This window comes from Haliotis cracherodii, unplaced genomic scaffold (assembly GCF_022045235.1).
Source record: "Haliotis cracherodii isolate W230 unplaced genomic scaffold, xgHalCrac1.p SCAF_3, whole genome shotgun sequence".
Taxonomy (NCBI): Eukaryota; Metazoa; Mollusca; class Gastropoda; order Lepetellida; family Haliotidae; genus Haliotis; species Haliotis cracherodii.
This window is the reverse complement of record NW_027266286.1, coordinates 54115801-54138976: the sequence shown is the minus strand read 5'-3', so window position 1 is coordinate 54138976 and position 23176 is coordinate 54115801. Positions and strand designations below refer to the sequence as shown.

The 23176-nt window shown below is 40.9% G+C and overlaps 1 protein-coding gene across 1 annotated transcript in view; it reads right to left on the bottom strand.

Moving 5' to 3' along the window:
- The window catches only part of LOC139474284 (sine oculis-binding protein homolog), an 87565-nt gene extending 68851 nt beyond the window's left edge, over positions 1-18714 (bottom strand). Inside the window, exon 1 of the mRNA XM_071257232.1 lies at positions 18357-18714. Within this exon, the coding sequence (XP_071113333.1) occupies positions 18357-18440 (84 nt within the window). The 5' untranslated portion in view covers positions 18441-18714. The remainder of the gene's footprint in view (positions 1-18356) is intronic.
- Positions 18715-23176: the final 4462 nt, after the last annotated feature.

Sequence of the window (23176 nt, the reverse complement as noted above, 5' to 3'; positions counted from 1 at the left end):
AGCTGTATCTTATACACGTACATTTAATCATCTCCACAATTTCAATGATCAATATAGGCAAAACATAACATTTTAACTTCAAAGAAGAAATATCAATCGCCAGTTCATTTAGTTATGCCCTAAACAAAATTATATTCCAATCTTAAGAGTAATGCGGTTTGAAAAAACATCTGAACAAATCTCAAAGACATTTGTCGGAATGAATCGTGACTCTTATTGTTCTTAGGGTTATATAATGCTGACACACACACCTCCTCCAATTTATGTAACATTTTTTTACATGCACACACATCCAAATGTGGTCAATGCTTCACTCACTCAACCCACCCACTCGACCCGTCAGTATCCGGGGTAGAATAGGTCTTCAGCAACCCATGCTTGCCGTAAAAAGTGATTGTGCTTGTCGTAGGAGGCGACTAACGGTATTGGGTGGTCAGGTCTCGCTGACTTGGTTGATGCATGTCATCGATCCCAATTGCATGGATCAATGCTCATGATGCCAATCACTGGATTGTCTGGTCCAGACTCGATTATTTACAGACCGTCGTCATACTGCTGGAATATTGAGGCGTGTAATAGCAAACAAACAAACATACTGGACCTTGCGAATGTGACACTTCGTGTGAGCTGTGACTGAATATCTCGTAAACATGGGCTCCACAAAGTTAACTCAGCGCTAAGATGATCGTTACTCACATTCCGTAACATAGACATACGACTGTCGTATCGCTCAGACCGCTTTGTTGAACAGGGCATTGCAGTCCACAAGGACAGCTGGGCTTACAGTCTGTGTGATGTCATAGATTAATAACTTGTACGTGAAATGTCTCCAAGGAATGAAGCGCTAACAGAGAGCTTTTTGTACTCTGGAAGATAGCTAGCTTCCTCTGCAATAAACCTGAGTCTGTATGTGTGTTGTAAGTGAGTTGCTACATCTATGATAGGATTTAGTATGGGTACTTCTGTTCAACTGCTACAATGAGGGAGTGAATGTTGTTTTACGCAGTTTACTATGATCGTTTATCGAGTACTACTGGTAAATAAGTACAATGTGAGTGAGTGAGTGTTGTTTTACGCAAAGTTTGTTATGATCGTTCATCGAGTACTACTGGTAAATAACTACAATGTGAGTGAGTGAGTGAGTGTTGTTTAACGCACAGTTTTTAATGATCGTTCTTCGAGTACTACTGGTAAATAAGTACAATGAGGGAGTGAATGTTGTTTTATGCACAGTTAACTATGATCGTTCATCGAGTACTACTGGTAAATAAGTACAATGAGGGAGTGAATGTTGTTTTATGCACAGTTAACTATGATCGTTCATCGAGTACTACTGGTAAATAAGTACAATGAGGGAGTGAATGTTGTTTTATGCACAGTTAACTATGATCGTTCATCGTGTACTACTGGTAAATAAGTACAATGAGGGAGTGAATGTTGTTTTATGCACAGTTAACTATGATCGTTCATCGAGTACTACTGGTTAATAAGTACAATGAGGGAGTGAATGTTGTTTTATGCACAGTTAACTATGATCGTTCATCGAGTACTACTGGTAAATAAGTACAATGAGGGTGTGAATGTTGTTTTATACACAGTTAACTTTGATCGTTCATCGAGTACTACTGGTAAATAAGTACAATGAGGGTGTGAATGTTGTTTTATGCACAGTTAACTATGATCGTTCATCGAGTACTACTGGTTAATAAGTACAATGAGGGAGTGAATGTTGTTTTATGCACAGTTAACTATGATCGTTCATCGAGTACTACTGGTAAATAAGTACAATGAGGGTGTGAATGTTGTTTTATGCACAGTTAACTATGATCGTTCATCGAGTACTACTGGTAGATAGACGCACTGTGAGCAAGTAAATACGTGTCGTACAATTGAAAAATCAAAGATTATAATCAGAGCGAGACTTAAAAGTAGCTCACAAACAGCGGATCCAGGCACACAAGTAACGGACACAAGTCGGCAGAGCGAACTGCCGAGCAGACGCTCAGTGGGTTATGGTTGAGAGATACAACGTGTGTCTTTAATTGTTATTATTAATTATTTCACCGCATTATGATAGTTTTATACATAATGTCTACATTACATACATACATATAGGTTGATGCTGAGTTTCAAAATTATAGAAAAACAATGGTAGGTCTTGAGAGAGATCCCTCATTACCAACCTATATGTGTGTCCAGGTTGATCGACATCGTTTCATGAAATAGCTGTTAAGAATAGAAAAGGAAAACGATAGGCTAGTTCTTGTTGGATGTTCTAATCTGAATAAAAGGTAGAATGTGTATAATGCCTTTGCCTAAGGCGTTGTTGTACAACTGACGGTATCTATTTACAGGTACGAATGATACCCCACTGCACGCGTTCACCTCACAGGTAAATAAAGGTGACGCTGTCGAACGCTGGCGTCAATACCTACAGAGCAAGGCGGCAGGTCCCCGGTGGCGATGATGACCATAGCAGTATTCTGTTAGCCATACGGCGACTTGGTCTTTGTCTAAGGAGTCAAGTGATGTAGAAATGTTTTCATCCGAAACGTGTCAAAGTAACAACAGTTTGGGGAATTCAGAAATGGGGAATGTGATAAGTTTCTCGAGTCTTCACTACAATAGTCGTTGCCTGTAACGCTATCTGCTATTACCGTCCATGGCCAGGGGTGTTGCTGTCTTCACTTTCACGGCACAGTTGATAGTTGTGGTTATCCATTTTAAAACCCGAATGTAATCATGTAAGTATTGACAATAGTTGTTGTAAGGACTGGTCATATGACTGGATATATAATAGAGGGATGTGCCAGTGTAATTAACGGGGGTGTGGTGTGCGTGTGTGTGTGTGTTTGGGGGGGGGGGGGGGGGGGCGGTGTCATGAATAAAGGACACAGCAAGAAAGAGGTCATATTCATTTCAAATAGTGTTTTTGTTTGAACATTAATCTGAACATTATTTCGGTTCTGGTCACTTATTATTATAGCGAGGGGGGTCATGACAAATAGTTACATGAGTTTGGTGGGTCGGGAGCATGAAAAATTGTTACATGTCGATACGCCGTACACAGAATGACAGGTCAATACTCGTACATCACAATGCTGGCATCTTTGCCACAGAGATAAACGATATATTTATACTACTTAAATACGGGTATGAAATAACTATTTCAAAAGGTTGTGCAAATATAGTACTAGTAACTGTTTAGTTGGTTTATCTGTTTTATTTGTAGTGAAATGTTATGACTAACGACGATCAGCCTTCATGGTCCGGTCTGAATCATTTAAAAGCCTCTGATCGGCCTCTAACATCGGTAAGCCGCTTATCTCAATGTCAGGACATCGCCATATATTTCTATGCCCCGCACGTTTTACTGTAATTAATCAATTTAAATTATATAAAATGCATCCTGATGGATTTTTGCACTTACATAGCGGCGTGACTTGTAATAGGACGACAATAAGGAGTGAGTATGGTTTTACACCCCTTATACAATACTCCAGCATTATCACAGCGGGGGACACCAGAAATGGGCTTCACACTTTCTAACCATATGGGGAATCGAACCCGGGTCTTCGACGTGACGAGCTAACGCTTAAACAACTAGGCTACCCCATCGCCCAGGACATTTATAGGACACCAATTGCTGTTACAGCTCGGTCCTAAGGTTTACATAATAACTTTGTTCTATTGTCTGGTACCAGTTCCGTACTACACTTTCTATTTTTTAAATCATTTTTATTCTTCTCGGTAGTCACGGTATTCGTACATGGTTGTTTGACGCCTCACTGAGCAATACTCCAGCTATATGACGGCGGTCTGTAAATAATCGAGACTAGAACTGACAATACAGTGATTTATATCATGAGCATCGACCCACGCAAGTGCGAATCGATGACATGCCGTTAACCAAATCACCTGATGACCCGGTCCATTTAGTCAACATTAAAGACAAGCATATTAAGTTGCAGGGGGCCTATATTCTCACCCGGGATTCCCAAGGGTTCGTACTTTCAGAACTCCTTGAACACGTGTACGTACACATTGAACATAGGAGGCATGTTGTTGGCATTGGTATATTGTGTAGGCTATTATGCAGGTTTTTGTAACACTGTGTTTCATCATCAGCGTCAACATTAATGCTTTCCACTTTTTTTTCATATTTTACGGTATTATTTCTCGAGGCTATAAATTCATCTGCAAAAGCGGATATGTCGAGCAAAAGAAAGTATAAACTTGAAAATAAGATTTGACCAAAATATTACAAACGTCATCAAAACGCCACTAAACTGAAAACAGTCGCCGAAACAAGACAAACTTACGGCCCAACACAACTACGATACCATTATGAAATACATTACTATCGAATAACCATTTCTTGTTTGTTTGATTTTTAGCCACCACCAAATTCCCGGCAGTTTATTTCGTTGATAATCTTTATGACAGCTTCACAAGAGAGTTTATTGGTTTCATACCAGAGACATAAAAAGTACCTCCCGGCAGCGCAAAACGCATATTACACGTTGTAGCTGGTGCCTTGTGTGAAAATAAAGACATAGTCTGTCTAACTGGGATAACATTTCTTATTTTTATGCTGATAAATATTACATGAATTGAGCTTACAGACAAACAAATTGAGTTTTGAACAGCTAGAATCACTCAAGCTAGAACTGCCATTTGACGCAAGCCAAGTTGCCCTTTAAATCGTCCCCAATGGTGAAGGAGTAAGTGAACGATTTTCGATTTTCTGAACACTGAGCGAGCTCTGCTTTGAACAACTAATGTTTCATAAGAAAATATCACAACTCACTCAAGACAAGTTTAAAAACAACAACTGTAATAAAATAAAGTATTTAAATGACGCGGAAATTCCGGAATACTTTCCAATGCCCATGACAATCAACACAATACACAATGTGGTGTCGGCCGCTCTGGATACGGCCCCTTCACTCATAACACCTTACAAGAAATGAAATATTAACCGGTTATAGTGTCATCTGAGACAGTCTTGATACAATACCATGCAGACACACGATGCCACACCGAGAATCGCCAAAGAAAGAGAGCTTGATATGTCGCTGATAACGAACCACATAGGGCCAAGTTACACGATAATAAGCCACCTTTATTCACCAACAGATCATTGCTACTTATCGTTGTGTGAAGCGAGAAGGTAACTATGGCTGGTCATATACAACTATTAGGCCTGTGATCCATCACTGTAATTAGTGGCTGTTATTCTGCCATTCTATCGTCGAGGGCCAACCGTGGATCTCGCGCTGTCTTTCTCGGAACCTATAACTATACTAGGCTATTGATGACGCGAGCCTATAGTGATGAAGATAACAGCTCGGCCTTTATCAAATTTGATGAAGCTAGGCTAGTGACTATTTCCAATTCGATCATAGATATCGTTTTTGATGTAAAATGCCTTGTCGGAGCTGTCCGTCTTTGAGGCACACCTGCATGGCATATTACAGGTGAGATAATTACTGCGGCGTCTTTGATGTTTACGTGCATCTCATGATGAATGTTCGTGGATGTCGTCTGACTGTGACGAAGTTCCGTGCTGGCTTTGGCATGACAAATGATCATTGTAACTTGAAGAGAAATCGGGAGATTGTAATTATTAAATAATAGAGTTTTCTGGTGTCAGGTTTCGTTTGAAAATGTCTTTATATACTAATGAAATTATTCATCATCTTCTGTTATCTTATCATTGCATGCGTAAAGTAATTATTAAAACTGTGATAGATCACTCGAAATTCTAGATGTTCCATAAAAGCATTCATTCAAACTTATTTTACTTGCGTAATTCATCAAAAAACAAATATAATGACACTGTTGTCATGCAGTCTTTGTAAATGTGTCAAAATGGAGTAAATTGGACACTGTATAATGGAGCTTAGAGATGTGGATTAAGCTACAGATATATCACTTAGCTTCTGCTTGTCAAAATGGACATAAGATCAGTGTTGGCTTGGCTGTAATTCGATGGGTCTATGAATTTACAATCTTTGATTATATTAACCAGTGTCATTCTACAACGAAAACTTTAGCGCAAAATCAATTTAGAAATTGAAACGTCGACAACTTGAAGTCAACCGTTAATTCCGCACCATTAAGTAAAAGGAGTTCGAGACAAGAGAAATGTCCATGGTGCCGTACGGATGCTGACAGCACTAACACATACGTCGAGTTATAGGAGGTGCAATGGTAGATCGAAATATCGCAATTGCGCACGACCCGATGACAAGTAAACTATCAATAGTTAAGGTCGACACAGCGCTACAATAAGCAATCGTAATGCTTATATCATTGCATAAGTATCGCAATGGTGTTTTCAACAATAAATAATGCCCTCAATAGTCCCCTAATATTGAAGGAACTCGAGTGTGTACTATCCCTGCCTGACCCGGGTATGTACTCTGACTTGTATTCAAAAGAGCATCATCGAGTTATATCAAAAGCTGGAAGACTTTTACTGCCACGTGACCTTAACTAATCATAATGTAATGTAATGTAACAGAGATCGTTCTGTACCTCCCACAAAAGGATAGATTCTAACAGTTCCAAATTTCAAGTAGAGCAAAAGTAATAACATACATTAAAATTATATTTTTCAATGGAAAATGAAACTATCTCTGAGTGAAGTTGCCTATATTGTAAGTGGTGGTTCTCCCTGGCATAGAAACTTATCCGCAAATTCGTCTAGACACAGTCTTGAGTTAGAGATATGAGTGTACAAACAGATTCATGGAACCGTGAGCTATAACCCCATTTCTTACCATTATCCATCTCCCCGAGGTAAGGGCGTTAACTAAGTTACATTTTGGTTGGACTAACGAGTTTATGCCTGGTCCTGGACAGATATTTTGCAAATCTTTTCACAAGGTGCTCGCGTGATTTGATGCACTTTGCGTTGTAAGATCCGTCTTGTTACAATATAGATCTTGATTATTGATCAGATCGTCTTGACTGGGCGCCGCCATTTTGTTCGAAGCAAATGCAAGCGATGTGAACTGAAGTGGAATCTAATTGGTGAATAGGAGGGTCATAGAAGGGACATAACTCGTCATAGCCACTGGTGGCGCGACGATCGAGCCTGGAAATTCCAGCCTTGTTCGGCAAGGGTGGAAACTAGACTTTTATAGTCAGTTAAGGCCCTTGCCCCGGGAAGATGACAAATATCCCGCACAGCTACCATCAGTTTGAATGCATTGGATTTGTATTTGATCTTGACCCTGACTTTATCCTTGTCCGGATACCACTTCTGAGACACTTACGTATTACTATAATGGCAGCTTACGAACCCCAATTAGCAAACGCCCGTCACAACTAGCAATTTTAACATGAAAGGTGAAACATTCGTAGTTTCGTAAAAAGTCCATGAGATCCGTAACAGAATGACATCATTTAGTATCCCTATTAAAATTCCTGGGTTTAACTACCCTTTTCGCGAACACCTTATGTCATCTCTGATTTTCAGTGATCCATTCATACTAGTTTTACCGCTATTTCGCCTTTTACGCCCTGTGGGGTCTGTTTCGCCGGATAATCGAGTCTGATTGTTCTCTGGTGTTGACGTTTTCTGTATAATATTGTATCGTATTTGCAACCATATGCAAAGTCCCGTCTTGGCATCACTCTTTGCTCGTGGCTGCAGGGGACATGGTTGTCACGTTGGTCTAACACACAATGTGCCTCCATGGATGTTGTCAAGGCCCATGGTTTCGAATCCCAGATTCACCTCAGTTATGACCTTTGCTTTCACAGCGCCATGTACCTCTGTTCGCGGCTTTCAAGAAAGCGATAAACACGAACAGACGGCATTAGTTTGGATGTTCCTCCACATGTTATCAGCAGCAAACATTTTAAAAACAGTCTCTGCTGATGAGTAATTTTCTCCTGAATGATGGGGGCGTGATTAACACCACTCCGGCGACATGTTAATGCTAAAATTAGTCTTAAACCCCAGATCATCCACACGACCCCATTCTGAAATGGCTAATCCCGAAGGCTTAGTGTCGAACTCGCTGTCACCTTTCAGCTTTATCCTTAAGATACACCTACACGGAATACACAAATCTGAATTTAGATTAACAATATTATGTCGAACGAATAACCCTTGTTTATTAGATCTCCAAATGATTGACATAAAACTACCATTTATATTTAACAAGCGCGCTAGCCAGTCATACGTCATCTACTGGCAACTAGTGCTGTGTACATCGCCGGAAGAGAACAGACAGCGGTTTTATCTTCCTACAATTACAAGCAGACAAAAACTCAATCTTCCTAACATTACAGTTGGAGGGTATCGATATCTATGTATAAGTAAAACAGATTGCCTTATCAAAAGTCAATCGTGTTGTTATGCTTTATGGTCACTGTTTTTTTCTGTACTTTCGTATCTATCTTTTATTCTGTTACCTTATCTTAAAACTTAAATTTAACTTATTAGAACTGTCCATGTATATATGTTTGAGATAGTAATTCGGATAAACACAAATAACCGCCGTAAGTTTAGACACTTCGAAATTGGATTTGAAATTGCTACCCCGGTGACCCTCCATACGTCACGTGTACGTCACCTGGTGTGAGATACTCACTGATATAATGCATGTAATATAGCCAATGATACCCGAATTCAATACATCACCATCGAATAACCATTTCGTGTTAGTTTCAGTTTTAGCCACCATCAAACGTGGGTGTATACTTTCTTTTGCCCGACAGTTTAGTCCGATTCCAAAGGTTATGGCAGAGGGCGATCAATGTGGATACCACAATCACATTTACAAAGTCAGTTCTAAAGACAAACGTTGTTTATCATGTCATTTACCATTAAAATGTATTGAATACGTTTGGCCCATGGTCTTTCATTAAAAGCAATTAAAATGATTGGCTGAGGTATACGTCAGTGGCTCGTACTTACAAGAGATAACTTCTCAATTCCACGCTTGTTAGGGATATGAGTCAAACTGTTATCTTCGCCAGCCTTGGTTCGCCCTGTGTTAAAAACGTTCACTCGTTACGCCGAAAGTCCGAGTTCGATTCTATTGGTAATAAAATGTAATACAACACGTCAACGCCAGTGAGTCAGTGATTTGATTTTACGCCGCTTTTAGCAATATTCCAGCAACATCACGGCGGGGGACACCAGAAATGGGCTTCACACATTGTACCCCTGTTGGAAATCTAACCCGGGTCTTCGGCGTGACGACCGAACGCTTTAACCACTAGGCTACCCGACCGCCCCGTCAACGCCATAGAATAACAAGTCACGTTAATCCGCCGAAACAGATTCCATTTGGGCGTAAAAGGTAACATGCAGTGAAAATTATATGAATGGATCACTAATAATGCGTGATGATACACGGTGTTCGCGAAGCATGCTATTAGCTTCGTATAAATCTATCGATCAAACATTCGTCTATCACAAAATCAATAGTGAGCGAATGAGTGAGTGAGTGCGTATGGTATAACTCATCCTGGGCTGGATCGTAGCGCCACCAGTGGCTATTACGAATTATGTCCCTTCTTTGCCGCTCCCATGGACCAACCAGATTCCACCAGATATCACTCGCATTTTGCCTCAAATAAAATGGCGGCGGCCAGTCAAGACGATTTGTTCGATAATCAAGATTTATATTGTGATAAAACGGATCTAACATCGCGAGGTGCATCAAATCACGTGAGCGACTTGATTAAAAACATGAAAAGATTTCGATAATATCTGTTGACACCGAGTTGTCGGTGCACATGCTTTGCAAATTCGACCGAAATCTGCATGACAGTTTAGAACCGGATTTCGATTTCATTGCGCGAATTTGATTGGACTATGCAAAGACTCGTTAGTCCAGCCAAAATCTAGCTCCATAATACCAGTCCAGTTCGGCAAGGGTGGAAACTGGTCTTTTATAGTCAGGTATCTCTCTTGCCTTGGGAAGATGGGTGGGATAGTCTCACTAACAAGAAATATGACAACGGGTAAATCAGTTTAGAACTAACCTATCAATGTGAACAGATACTGGATACTTCGCCACACGATCACTGCTACTGAAAATACATGGAGTTGTCTACTACTGTAAGTGTTACCCCATACCATGTCCATTATTTCAACAATTTGATATTCCAGCGCTAAATACCCACACCACGGCAGACGAAATATTCGCATTGAGTACTTTACTAGTTATTTTCGGCCTCTAAGTTAATAAGGAGACTCATGGAAAAACGAATTAGTATAAAGCTATACCCTACATTGCCGCGTGAGCTGGATGCTGTGATTGATGCGTCTGAGTGTAACTTGTACATTATCTTAACTCCAGCTCTGTTGCCACCCTGTTCAATATTGACCAAATCTATTGACAAAGCGCGCCAGCGATACAGTTTGAGTTACGGGAAAACAATATATAACAATATGGATATGCCTGAAACTAGGTGTTGTCAAAGATGTATTGTTCGGCTATACTATATTTATATGTGTGGTACTTTGTATCTTGTATAACTGCCTCCGTGGTCTAGTGGTAGAGCGTCCGCCTGGAGAGTGGAAGGCCTGGGGTTCGATCGAGTTTTTGATAAAACTATTGTAGCTAAAAACATGTTTTACGTTGTCGAATTTAATTATAAGCGGATTCATACAGTTTCTGCAGAAAACAGACAGTCAATCCTTAATTAAGCATACACTCCATGATATAACTGAAACAGTTCAAAGCGGCGTAAAACACACTCAATCACACGGCTTTGCACGATAGTCACAATCTTCCGGTTCGATACCCAAATGTTTAAAGCACATCCCCGGTGTGCCAGGGTATGACAATACTGGTAAAAGCGACGCTAAACTCACTCATTCAATTTGGTGACTGAAAGGAATCCATTGACCAAGTAGTTATAAAGTAGTTGCCACATCACCTACATCAAGGTAACCCCGCCAACTGTAACTCATAATGGCAGACAAGGTTCCAAATTAGGCTAAATAAGGATCGGTTGGTCACAATGTCAGCATGACTCTTATAACACATGCAAGGAAGAATAGCTTTTCAACTATACAACGATTACGTCATGCAACGATGACGTCAGTCGACATTATCATCATCGGGCATGGTTTGTGAGCTCAAAAACAAACACTTCTCTACTCTAGCCTCTGTTTTTTTTATATCCCCACGATCTAGACCCATTAGCTATTCTGATTCGCTGAAAATCCATTTGTTATTTAGAATTCTGCTCCAACAAAGTATGGCGACATATTGTCATTATCAATACAACTTTGTGTGGTATCTATCTATTCCTCATTCACCTGGTAGCTAAGTGTCTAGAAATTGCCCAGATAGCTTACAGACATGAATATAGCCCGAAGAAAAAACGATACCAAAGATCTTTTTAAACAAAAGTATAATGTCGTAAATTAATTATTAAACATATAAACATAATATCATCCATGAAACACGTCTTGGCTAGCCGACACCGAACGAATAGGGTGCCTGGCATCCAGTTTCGCTTAATCTCTGGGGAGGTAACTGATATACCTACCATTATTTTATTTCCAGAAAAAAAACGTATTTATATTTCCTCAAATTTCAAGATAAATTGATAAAATACTGTCTGGCATATTTTACCCACATGTCAAACGGTATAGATTACATCAAGTATGGAATTACCGTATAATGGGATGTCCAAAGTCAACACTAGCTTATTATTCTTGCACGTCGGTTACAAGGCCAACCAACACTCAGTTGCGACAGCCGATGACACAAATAAGACACCATTGGGTCAAGTTGTGTTAGAGAATTGTGTTTGAATGCGTTGTTTTGGCCCCATTGTTATTGGACTATGCATTTCGTCCATTGGTAACGGTATACTCCAAGCTTGCATACGTCCAAGTCAAGAGTGAAGTTCAGACAAGGTTTTTTCGCATACTTTAGCATCAGGTCATCTGCATCATGGGGGGGGGGGAGCATACCACGTGAAGGCTCAACACATTTTACCCATTTGGGACATCGAACCCGAGTGTCAACGCTTTAAGCACTGCCGACCCATTTACGCCACGGTACCTTTGATTTTGGTACCATGGTCTAAAATGGTTCCAATCTGATAATCGAAGTCGATATTGTCACCAAAGAAGTAGCCCAATGCAAGGTCGTACTATCGGGTATATGGTCTCAATCGATATAGAAAAACGGGGTAAAGTCTTAAAGAAGGAATCACCTTAAACTGCACAGTGACATCATCTTCTGTTCAAGAGAGGCGCGGGACAAGCGGCAGCACATGGCACAAGATGAAGTCATCCCCAACAGATGCTAGGTTCAGACACGTGGCAACTGTGTCCACGAAATTACACCATCGTACATGGATGCTAGGCAAGACAAGATAGATTTCATAACAAATTTTAACAGTTCCATCAAAATATTTAGTTTATCTGCTAATTTGTATTTTTATAATCTTCATCCTTTTAGCAATAAAGGGTTATCCTCGTTACAAAGATACAGCGTCTCAATTTCCACGATGCACCAACTACCGACTCTCAACAAGGGCCGTTCAACAATGCAAGCAGACATCTGTCGTGTTGTAACTCCCACACTGTAACATAGAATATGATAGTCGTAAAGTTAAGATAGCTTAGGAAGGGGCACTGGATTGGCGCCAGACTGTAGTACCGAGTTCAGGTTTAAAGCGAGCCTGATCATTCGAGTTGCGTGGTAACGAGGTTTAAGTACATACTTCAGTCTCCTCAAAGACACAACTTTGTAATTGCCGTTGACGTAACATGACAAAGATGTGTACGTTTGCTAGTTGGGGGAAAATACACTGCATCATTGAGTATTACAACTGCAAGAAACAACAGGATATGCAACATCTACGTATTTGAATTATGAGTTCAATAGAAAAATTTGCTAATACCATACAATGAAACTCGTGGAAACTGATATCACACGGGACTTTCGAAATCTATATAAGTTAAACAGTTATTGGTTTTCGCCCGACATTCGAGACTCGCGTTTACGATGAGTATTGTTGACTCGTCAAATCTGTTGGGTTTCACTGTAACATGAACGGAAAATTATGGGTTCCCTAGCTCAACTTTAACATACATTTCCCAATTCTGTTATGTATCCAAGCTCGTACATAATTTGTCTGTGCATTTCCCCAATCCGACCTTTATTGTATATCAGCGTTTCAGTACCTATTGCGCCCCTGACACACGAGCGAAAGCCATGCCGGACTGAGCACTGTTAAAGGTGGGCTCTGCTGTCCAAATACTGCTTCACACGTTGTAAATAGTGATCGTGCCCTTCAGTTGATTTGTGTATCGGATTCCAGAGACCTACAGTTTTTAACATGAACTAGCAGCAGGGAAACGCTGTGTGTGGTTATACCCAGTCAATTAAGCTGGGCAAGCCTTATTGACATACTTAACCTTTGAATCCCACTTACGTGGGACGGATCGCCTCCTTGGTCTAGTGGTAGAGCGTCCGCCCGTAGAGCGAAAGGTCCCGGGTTCGATCCCCGGCCGCGTCATACCAAAAGGCGTTAAAAGATGGTACTTGTTGTTACCCTGTCTGGCGCTCGGCGTTAAGGGGCTAATCGGCTCGGCTCGGAGTCAGTATACAGTGTCTGAGTGGAGTATTCCTGTTTAACTGCGGCATGGTATCTCAGTGTGCTAGCACCAGCACTACAAGCAACCACACACACACATGCATGCACGTCGCTATACATAAGTTCAATAATCTTGGACGCGACGTTAAACACCATTTCACCTCACCTTACGTGGGACGCTCTATTGCGCGAAAAGCCCCAAGTTGAGGACTTCACCGAGAAGGTCATACGGTTTGCAGTACTTGATATCCGATCCAGTGAGAAAGGCGTATCAACAGGTGTTAATATTTCCCCAGCTTTCGAGTCTAATGATCTTATTTCGATCAAGTAATTCAGATAAATGGAAGAAATCAAATCTGTTTCTGGTATTTCGACACTAAATAATATGTTTAGGTCAGGCACTTCGTAGTGTTGCATACCTACTGGTGCAACAAATGGGCCAATTCTACACTGAAACTGGCGTCAGGTGTTTCAGAATTCAAATTTATCATGACATTGGCAGTGTTTGCGTGAAAGCCAAATCCCATCATACGTATGGGCAGCTTTAACATAGCAGGATATACAGGTATGTGCCATTATCAGTTGTAGCCATAAACTTAGAGGGGCGGTCGGGTAGCCTAGTGGTTAAAGCGTTCGCTCGTCACGCCGAAGACTCGAGTTCGATTCCCGACATGGGTACAATGTGTGAAGCTCATTCCTGGGGTCCCCCGCCGTAATTTTGCTGGAATATTGCTTAAAGCGGTGTAAAACCATACTCACTCACTCATAAACTTAGAGAATGCATGTGTGTCCGGATGAATAGTAACCATCTTTATGTGAATCCCCTTTCGTCAGAAAACTGTCAATCGGAAAACTCGGACTTTCGGACAAACAACTGCTGGGCACCTTGGTTCCGTTTCTCAAAGCGACCCCAGCGCTAAGAAAATCGTAACGTCCATACTTGACATAGACTTACGGAAGTCGTTGCGATACGACCGCTGTGTAAAACGGGACACTGAATATATATGATAGTGAGTATGGTTTTACGCCGCTTTTAGCAATATTCCAGCAACATCATTGCAGGGGACACCAGAAATGGTCTTCACACATTGTACTCATGTTGGGAATCGAACCCGGGTCTTCGGTGTGACGAGCGAATCACTGGGCTACCCCACCGCCCCTTGAATATATAAGGGACATTACTATGTACAATATGTTGTTACTGTAAAGTACATGTATGTTAATCCGAAGGAATTTGTAGTGAACAGTACCGTCCAGAGTAACGATGACTTAACCCACAATAGATCTTAGAACATAATGATTCTCCTTACTGTCACTGGACGTGTGGCATGGAATTAATGTGGAACATAGATGGCACAGTTGATGTACAGTTGATTTGACTCCCAATAGTTAATCACATTTATTAATGGAGAACAGACTTTGGGTTTGAGATACACCTACAGATGGTAATGTCAACCGTTATACAAAGAAGTCTCAGCAATGTTACTGATCCAATGAAGATCCGGGTTAGAATTGGTCGTCAGAAACCCATTTTTGTCGTAAAAGGCGACCAGCGGGATCGGGTGGTCAGGCATGTATCCCGATTGCGTGTATCGATGCTCATGAAGTCAATCACTGGACTGTCTGGCCAGGACTCGATTATTTACAGACCATCCTCATATACATGTAGCTGGCATATTGCTGAGTGCGGCGTTTAACAACAACAACCAAAGAACCATCTTATGCCAATATTCGGGTATTGAAGTTACGACATGCGGAGCGTGTCCTTGATATTCGTACAAAGGATGCAGTTCAGTTCCAGCATCAGGATGAGGCTCCTGGGCTCTGGGCGATCGTGACTCCAGTAACTGAACACAGATTTACGATAGGAGTACCGCTAAGATCACTTTGTGGAACGGGACCCCATTTCGCAAAACGACTGTAGCAGTAAGACAGTCACGGGTCTATGTTAGGTGTTGGAATTACGACCGACTCAGCGCTAAGATGTCTTTGTGGAATGGGACATGGCTTGTGGGACATACAGTCACAGCTCAGACGAAGTGTCATTCGCAGAGAGTTAGTTTGGTTGGTTGGTTTGTTGTTTACGCCGCACTCAGCAATATTCCAGCTATATGACGGCGGTCTGTAAATAATCGAGTCTGGACCAGACAATCCAGAGATTGATTTCATGAGCATCGATCCACGCATGGGATCGATGACATGCTTCAACCAAGTCAGCGAGCCTGACCACCAGATCCCGTTAGTCGCCTCTTAGGGCAAGCATAGTGCCTTTTACGGCAAGCATGGGTTGCTGAAGACCTATTCTACCCCGGATCACGGGTCGGACAACTTTGAATGTAGATGACGTTCCAACAGTCTGTAGGTAGGACAGGATATGCTTACTTTTTCGCGAAGACCCGGTGTCATGACTGATCTTTAGTGATCCCTCCACACAATTGTCATCACCATTTTTTTCCATTTCCACCCACAGATAATTGAAAGTGAGGATTATATGTTATGAACACTTAAAACGCAGCTGCTGACACACTACGCCATCACAACGTTGTCCGAACGTTGTATCCATGTCGTTTAAGCGTTGTCGCATCTTGTAACACCGTAGTGAGAAATATTTCTCAAAGTCTGATTCCCGCGACATCCGCTCCCCCGAGCACAAGTTCCAGATAGTAGACTCTTCATAGGGATGAAAACAATTTGAAGGGCAGCGATTAGCACCAACACACACACACGCCCCACAACGGCATCCAGGTGAGCTAACATAATCCCATGGTCACGTAATTTCGTTCTGGGCTCGTAACATCAGAATCTCTTCCTGTTGAAGCTAGACAGCACTGTTGTATATTATCGACTAACAACCACTCCGAGAGCAGGTCTGTATGTGTATTAGATTGTTCTAACCTCTATGGCTTACAGGTTGCCGAGCTAGGTGTCGGGTTATCACCGCGCCTACAGCAGGTGCAGGCGATATTAGGGTCATCAATGGTTTTGTGGAACAGAGGCCTTCGTAACCACTCGTATCATTCCGGGACATTCGGAAGAGGGAGTAACGGAAAAGAGCGACTGGTTACGAAGCATTTTGTAAATTCAAATGTATCAAACAGTATCTTGAATTATCTGACACACTTATCTTTCCGAAAACTCTATTTAGGGGACTTAATGACTATCTGTTGGCCAAACGGCAAGATATACTAGGCACTGTGTTCATAAAATTCCGTATGAAGCTGCTAGGTATTCTTGAGTGATTTGTACAGCAATGAAAATTCCGATGTAAAGTTGTTTGACAAAGAGCCACAATTCAATCACATTTTAAGTTCTATGATAAAAGTATGTAATAACATATTGATAACTGAAATAACATTATCGTAATTATCAGGGAATAAGATGGGAAGAAATATGTAAACAGCGTAAACTACTAAAAATCAAAATGAAAATATCATACTAATGAAATCTCTTACATATTTTCTATTTACACGTTGAACACAACAACCGTTTCCGTGTTCTGTTATGTTAAAAAGGTGCCTTTCAAAAAAGCCCATTGATATTTCAGCGATGTATAGTTTTTTGATTGTCACATTAATGAGAAAACATGTCTCTGTCCACGTTAGGAAGATCATGATGGGCGCGATAGGCAATAACCTATAGGTTGTGTGTTTGCAATGACATACAAACATGGTGCCGCGATATATGTCGCACATCATTACTGGTAAAAAGTTGAAGTACCCCAGGTGAAAGAGCTTCCAACAGCAACTGTCAAGTTAGCTCCCTGATCATAATACAGCATGAATATTCATCATGCAAGTTTGAAATACAATAATACTGAGGAAATCAACCCCGTATCACTCTCATGTTAAATATTTCGAATCTATTTACCAAACGGACTGAATTTCAGAGAAATGACAAATGTGGGATAGGGTTGTAGGAACCGAATACGTGCCAGTCGGTCATATCGGAGCTATGCGCGATTGTATTTCACACATCCGCATATTCTGGGTTGCCTATTGTTTCTATAAAATATATAACTATCTAATATTTAGCAGTGACATTAATATTTCAGTATTATATATCTGTCGCATGCTTCAGGTCATGTCATGCAGACGCACGCCAAATAAAAACGACTTCTGACAGGATATTTTAAAAAAGAAAACCTATTGAAATGTGATGCTCTATTTTCAGTTGGAAAAACAGCCAGAAAACGAAAATGACTTGATATCTATTGTCAAGCGTATCGATGTACTAACAGCGCATATGTAAATGTATACCTACCTGTTTAGCAGTAAAGGGGTTAACTGAAATTAAACACACACGAACGACGCCAACATTTACAAATGAACAGAGTCGGACATAATGCATTTGTCATGTCAAACAGACATCGTATTGATTGCACATACACACAGAGGTTTATATAGTTATAAGTGACCCTGTTCTGATGTAATACATGGCGAAAATACGTTCTATTTATAAGTGGCCATACAACCTTAGCGACTGGGCCGGGCGCCTTCTAGCAGGATATCGTCTGCCACTGAGAAATATCGTCTGCTTTACACAGTAGGAGAGAAAGTTAGTGCATACACGATAACTACAAGTGCTGTTTTTCGCTGAAAACCTTTCCCATCAACGCAACGAGACAGGTAAACCACTCGCGAGTCTTCCGTCATACTTAAAATACCTAACAGGCCTGAGAATTTCGATAATTAACGGGAGAGTCACTGGATAGCGAAGCTAACGACAGTTGGCTTCATGACAGAATGAAAACACGGCCTTACCTTGATGTCATCCTGAGGTTCCTCCTTAATCTTAACGGGTAGATCCTCTGCGACCGACTCGGGTTCTTCATAGTTTTTGTCCATGGTTAGATAGTTCGGTAGCAAGGAGCCTAATGCTCTGCCGTACTTCGCTACTTGAGCAGAGTGGAAAGCCGGGCGTCGGGCTATGCGATACCAGTTACACTCCGCTGTATTGACTTGAAAGCTGAGCCGGTTGCAATCTGAGCTGCCATATTGATACTAATAACATTGGGGCATGTTGGGGCGAAGCTATGCTTAGAGGTAGCGGGTTACAGCGGCACGGTGGCAGAACCAAGCCATAGCTCCTCCCTCCGTCCCGCCCCACCCGAACACGACAACATCCCTTCCATTGTGTGCCATGTGCAGATTCGAGCAAGAGACTCCTCCAAGAATTGAGCCAGCACTCTCATCCTAACGGTGGAATAATGCGATAACAACCCACTCGCTATTAAACGTGCGTGACTTGGGTCATATGTTTACATTCCTCACTGTTAGATATTACATAAAAAATAGGGATGTGAATTGTTATTTGCCGAACAGTTACGGGGATATTTAATGCCGAGGGTCCTGTTTTCTTGAATGGTCTTTGTTGACGGAGAGGAGAAGCGTTACGAGATTCGCTTGACCGACACAGAGGCGTATGGTGACCTTTTCAAACTAATTACGTGTAATGGTATCACTTAATGAGAGCATCAATTAACGCGACGTAATTATTGTATATGATTTACATTTAATATATAAGGAGCCGCCCAATGAATAATTAACTGAAACGGGTCATAAAATGTTTCAATGAATAGAATGTTTTAATAAAAAAAATTATATTACATGGTAATTGGATATGATTTGCAGGTATGTAACTGCAATAATATCAGGAAAATATATTGATCTAAAGTCTTCACGTAATTAGTGTCGGATTGCATAGCAGTTCAGAATGTTTTTCTCGTCTTGGGGATTTTATTTTTATTGCAGCGCTTCATTCACCATTTAAGTTGGAATATATTGGATGAAACAAACCATCGATTGACTATTACATGTCGCTATTCTATACTGCGGACACTGTCGAAACCGGGCCGTGTGTCATTATCGATCGGGGACACGAGTGGCCCAGTCGACAAAGACGCCGCAGTTCGCTGTATGCGTTCCAGAATACTTCGATCGTGGGTTCGAATCCCACATTTGCCCTGATTATATTTCTAGCAGAGATCCAGATAAGCTGCGTATCTGCGTAAAAAACACATCAGAAATGCAGAAATACGCAGTAAAATAATATCCAAGCGTATCAAATACGCAACGAACATTACAGATACGCTACAAAAATAAAACCCTGCGTATTCGATCGGCAAATCAGCAACTTATTTTGAAATTATAAACGGGCATTCCGTCAACCTTGCCAAACTCCACGATGACAGTTTTATCATGATCATTTGCCATCACACTTTCTTGTGGAAGTATCGTGGTATTTTTGAGTCCTATAAAGCTCTCGAACCCACACAACACCAGTTTGCAGGGACTAGATGAATAGTGTTTTTAAATATTTAACTTAAATACCCGCATGTGTAAAAACTAGTGGCTAACAGAAATTTGAATACCCAGATAGAATAGCTGATACGCAGTGATTTTAAAATGCATGGGTAAAATACTCACAACACTAAAAACTTATCTGGAGCTCTGTTTCTAGGTTAGCCAGCACAAGCCAGTCCTCGTGGGTTTCACCAAACTGGTAAACGTCTTAGACCTGCATGTTCTGCACAAACGATTTATATTACACCATTTTAACTTTGAAATAAATTAAGAATCAATTATGACGAAGGAGCCGTAATTTTCTTTTAAAAGAATATGTAGGACCGTGATGATTGATTGAGCGAATGTAGTTAACTGCCGCATTGAACAGTATTCCAGTTATTGCGTGTTAGTTTGGTGTCGGAGGAAAGGAAAGTGATACAGGTCTCAGATGTTTACCACTTTGGTGCTGACAAACATAGACACAAAACCGGGGCGAATATGAGATTGGAACCAACGGTCAAAGGATTTTGTCAGGGATACGGGCGCAACTGTGTCCAGCGAACTGTGGCGTCTCCAACGACCACGATAAAACATTCTGAACATAAACTTCGAACTTTCAGGGTTGCTAAATATGTTTTAGTATCGTCTCATCAATACCACAACGCCCAGACAGCTGATCGTGTGGTGGGACGTTGAACTTTATCATGGCATTGACATAATATACTAATTTTGTTCTCTTTCTTACAATGTGAAATCCTTCTTGGAAATCACATACAGCATAGATATGAGACTTGTAATAATGACCATGTGGTGTGTCTCTTGACACTCAACTTCAAGGTCTTTTACGATGTTGCTAAAAAGGTTTTCCAAATGTGACGCATCAGTGACAAAACAATTATGTCAGATGCAATTCATTATTTGTACCAAATTTCCCCATGTTTTTTTTTTTCATGTGACCAATTGACGTGCCTTTGCATGTGTTAATGACGTACACAGTCAACGGGCAGTATCACTATTTGAGATTGATGCACAAACTTAGGCTCATCATACAGTCGGAATCGTAAAACCAATCGACTGTGTTTCTGGCAGAGATTTCTTTGAGTATGGAAGGGAATTTATCGCTTATATTTATAAGAGGCGACTATGTTTGTCATAAAAGGTGACTAACGGGATCGTGTGATCAGGCTCGCTGACATGGTTGATGCATGTCATAGTATCCAAATTGCGTGGATCGATGCTCATGATGTCAATCACTAGATTGTCTGGTCCAGACTCGATTATTTACAGACAGCCATCATATAGCTGGAATATTGCCGAGTGCGGCGTTAAACAACAAATAAACAAACATGACAGAAAGTTTAACCATTTGCAAAAACTTGACATGTAAATGTCTGTTATCTTTTTGATCATTACAATATGTTCTCCTCGTATAGCCCACATTAAGCAACTAACTTTGATTGATATAAAAAGCACTACATATTCATTCAATTGATGGGTTAAAACATTATTGCATATAACATTCATATAGCTGTAGGTATGTGAACATGCATATGATATTGATCGCTTAACTTGGACCCGTGTCTCAAATCCAACTTGATTCAACGACTGTCGCACGTATATGTTAAACTATGAGAAACGCCCTTGTGGCTAAGGTCTTTCATTCATGTATGCATGATTCTGAAACCCTCCACCCGAAATGCAGTAATACTGTGGTATCCACAATGTCATCAGTGGGCGGTCGGGTAGCCTGGTGGTTAAAGCATTCGCTCGTCACGCCGACGACCCGGGTTCGATTCCCAACATGGGTACAATGTGTGAAGCCCATTTCTGGTGTCCCCCGCCGTGATATTGCTGGAATAATTGCTAAAATCGGCGTAAAACCTCACTCACTCACTCACTCACTCACTCACTCACTCACTCACTCACTCACAATGCCCTGAGTTGCGGTGGCTGTGCGCTTCTATTTATTACCCGGCTGTGACCTTGTGACACAACGCGACACAACATTTGTTAAAAGATGAAAAATAAAAAAACATTATCATTTCTTTTTCTTTATGAAAGACCTTATTATCGTGTTTAAATGGAAGCACATCCACACACAACTACTTGGAATACTATGATAATATCTATCGTGACTTCATATATCGTGCTTCTAACAAACATGGATCGCTGAGCATGTAAACGTGATGATCATGCTCTGCGGCAATTATTTATTCCGGATTGCTGAGTTTGAGGACAAGAGGAACCGTACAGTAAGCAGTGAAAAAAATTCCCCCGAGCTAAAAACAGACAGTTTTATTAGTACTTAACCTTTTCGGAAATTCAAATATAGATATATTTGCAATAAGTGTAGTTTAAATGTTGGTCGCTTGCATTCTACTTCGTTTACACAGTTGGTGTGCTACCTTTTTAAACCACAGAGATTTCGGCCAGAATAAGTGTCAAGGATCCGTTCCTTTAACACTCCACAAGTTCTCTTTGAAGGTTGCCTCTACAACAAGAGTACTACCAAACAGACATGCTACCAAACAGTAGCGGCACCTCGCCAGGACTTTCTGATAGAGAATCTCACCCGAGTGACTTTCAGTACCAGATATTTCAACACAAGTCATTAAGAAACAAGATAGCTTTGATCCAGAGGATCAACACGGCGCAAAGAAACTTTGTAGCATGCCTACCTTTTGATGCAGGTACCTACACTGTCATAAAGCGTACACATGTTGCTTGGTTGGTTGGTTTGTTGTTTAACGCCACACTCAGCAATATTACAGCTATATGACGGCGGTCTGTAAATTATCGTGTCTGGACCAGACAATCCAGTGATTGATATCATGAGCATCGATCCACCCAATTGGGATCGATGACATGTATCAACCAAGTCAGCGAGCCTGACCACCCGATCCCGTTAGCCGCCTTTTACGACAAGCATAGTCACCTTTTGCGGCAAGCATGGGTTGCTGAAGACCTATTTTATCCCGGAATCTTCACGGGTCCGTACATATGTAACCAAGAAGATAAAACAAATTGTAATTTGCATGTGGTACCTACAGAATCAGGAATGAGAACACTACGGCACATTTCAGTTTAAATATTTATGTGATATAAAATTAGAAAACAAACATTTTATGAAAACAGAACTAGTAATTTGTTTTCACAACAATGACTTCCTGAGATATTTGTTAGTGTTTTCAAGGAACTATTAAAGGGTACTAAGTTGACACAGTCAAAGTGGTATATACTTTTTGTTTGTTTGTTGCTTAGCACCGCGATTCAGCAATATTCCAGCTATATGACTG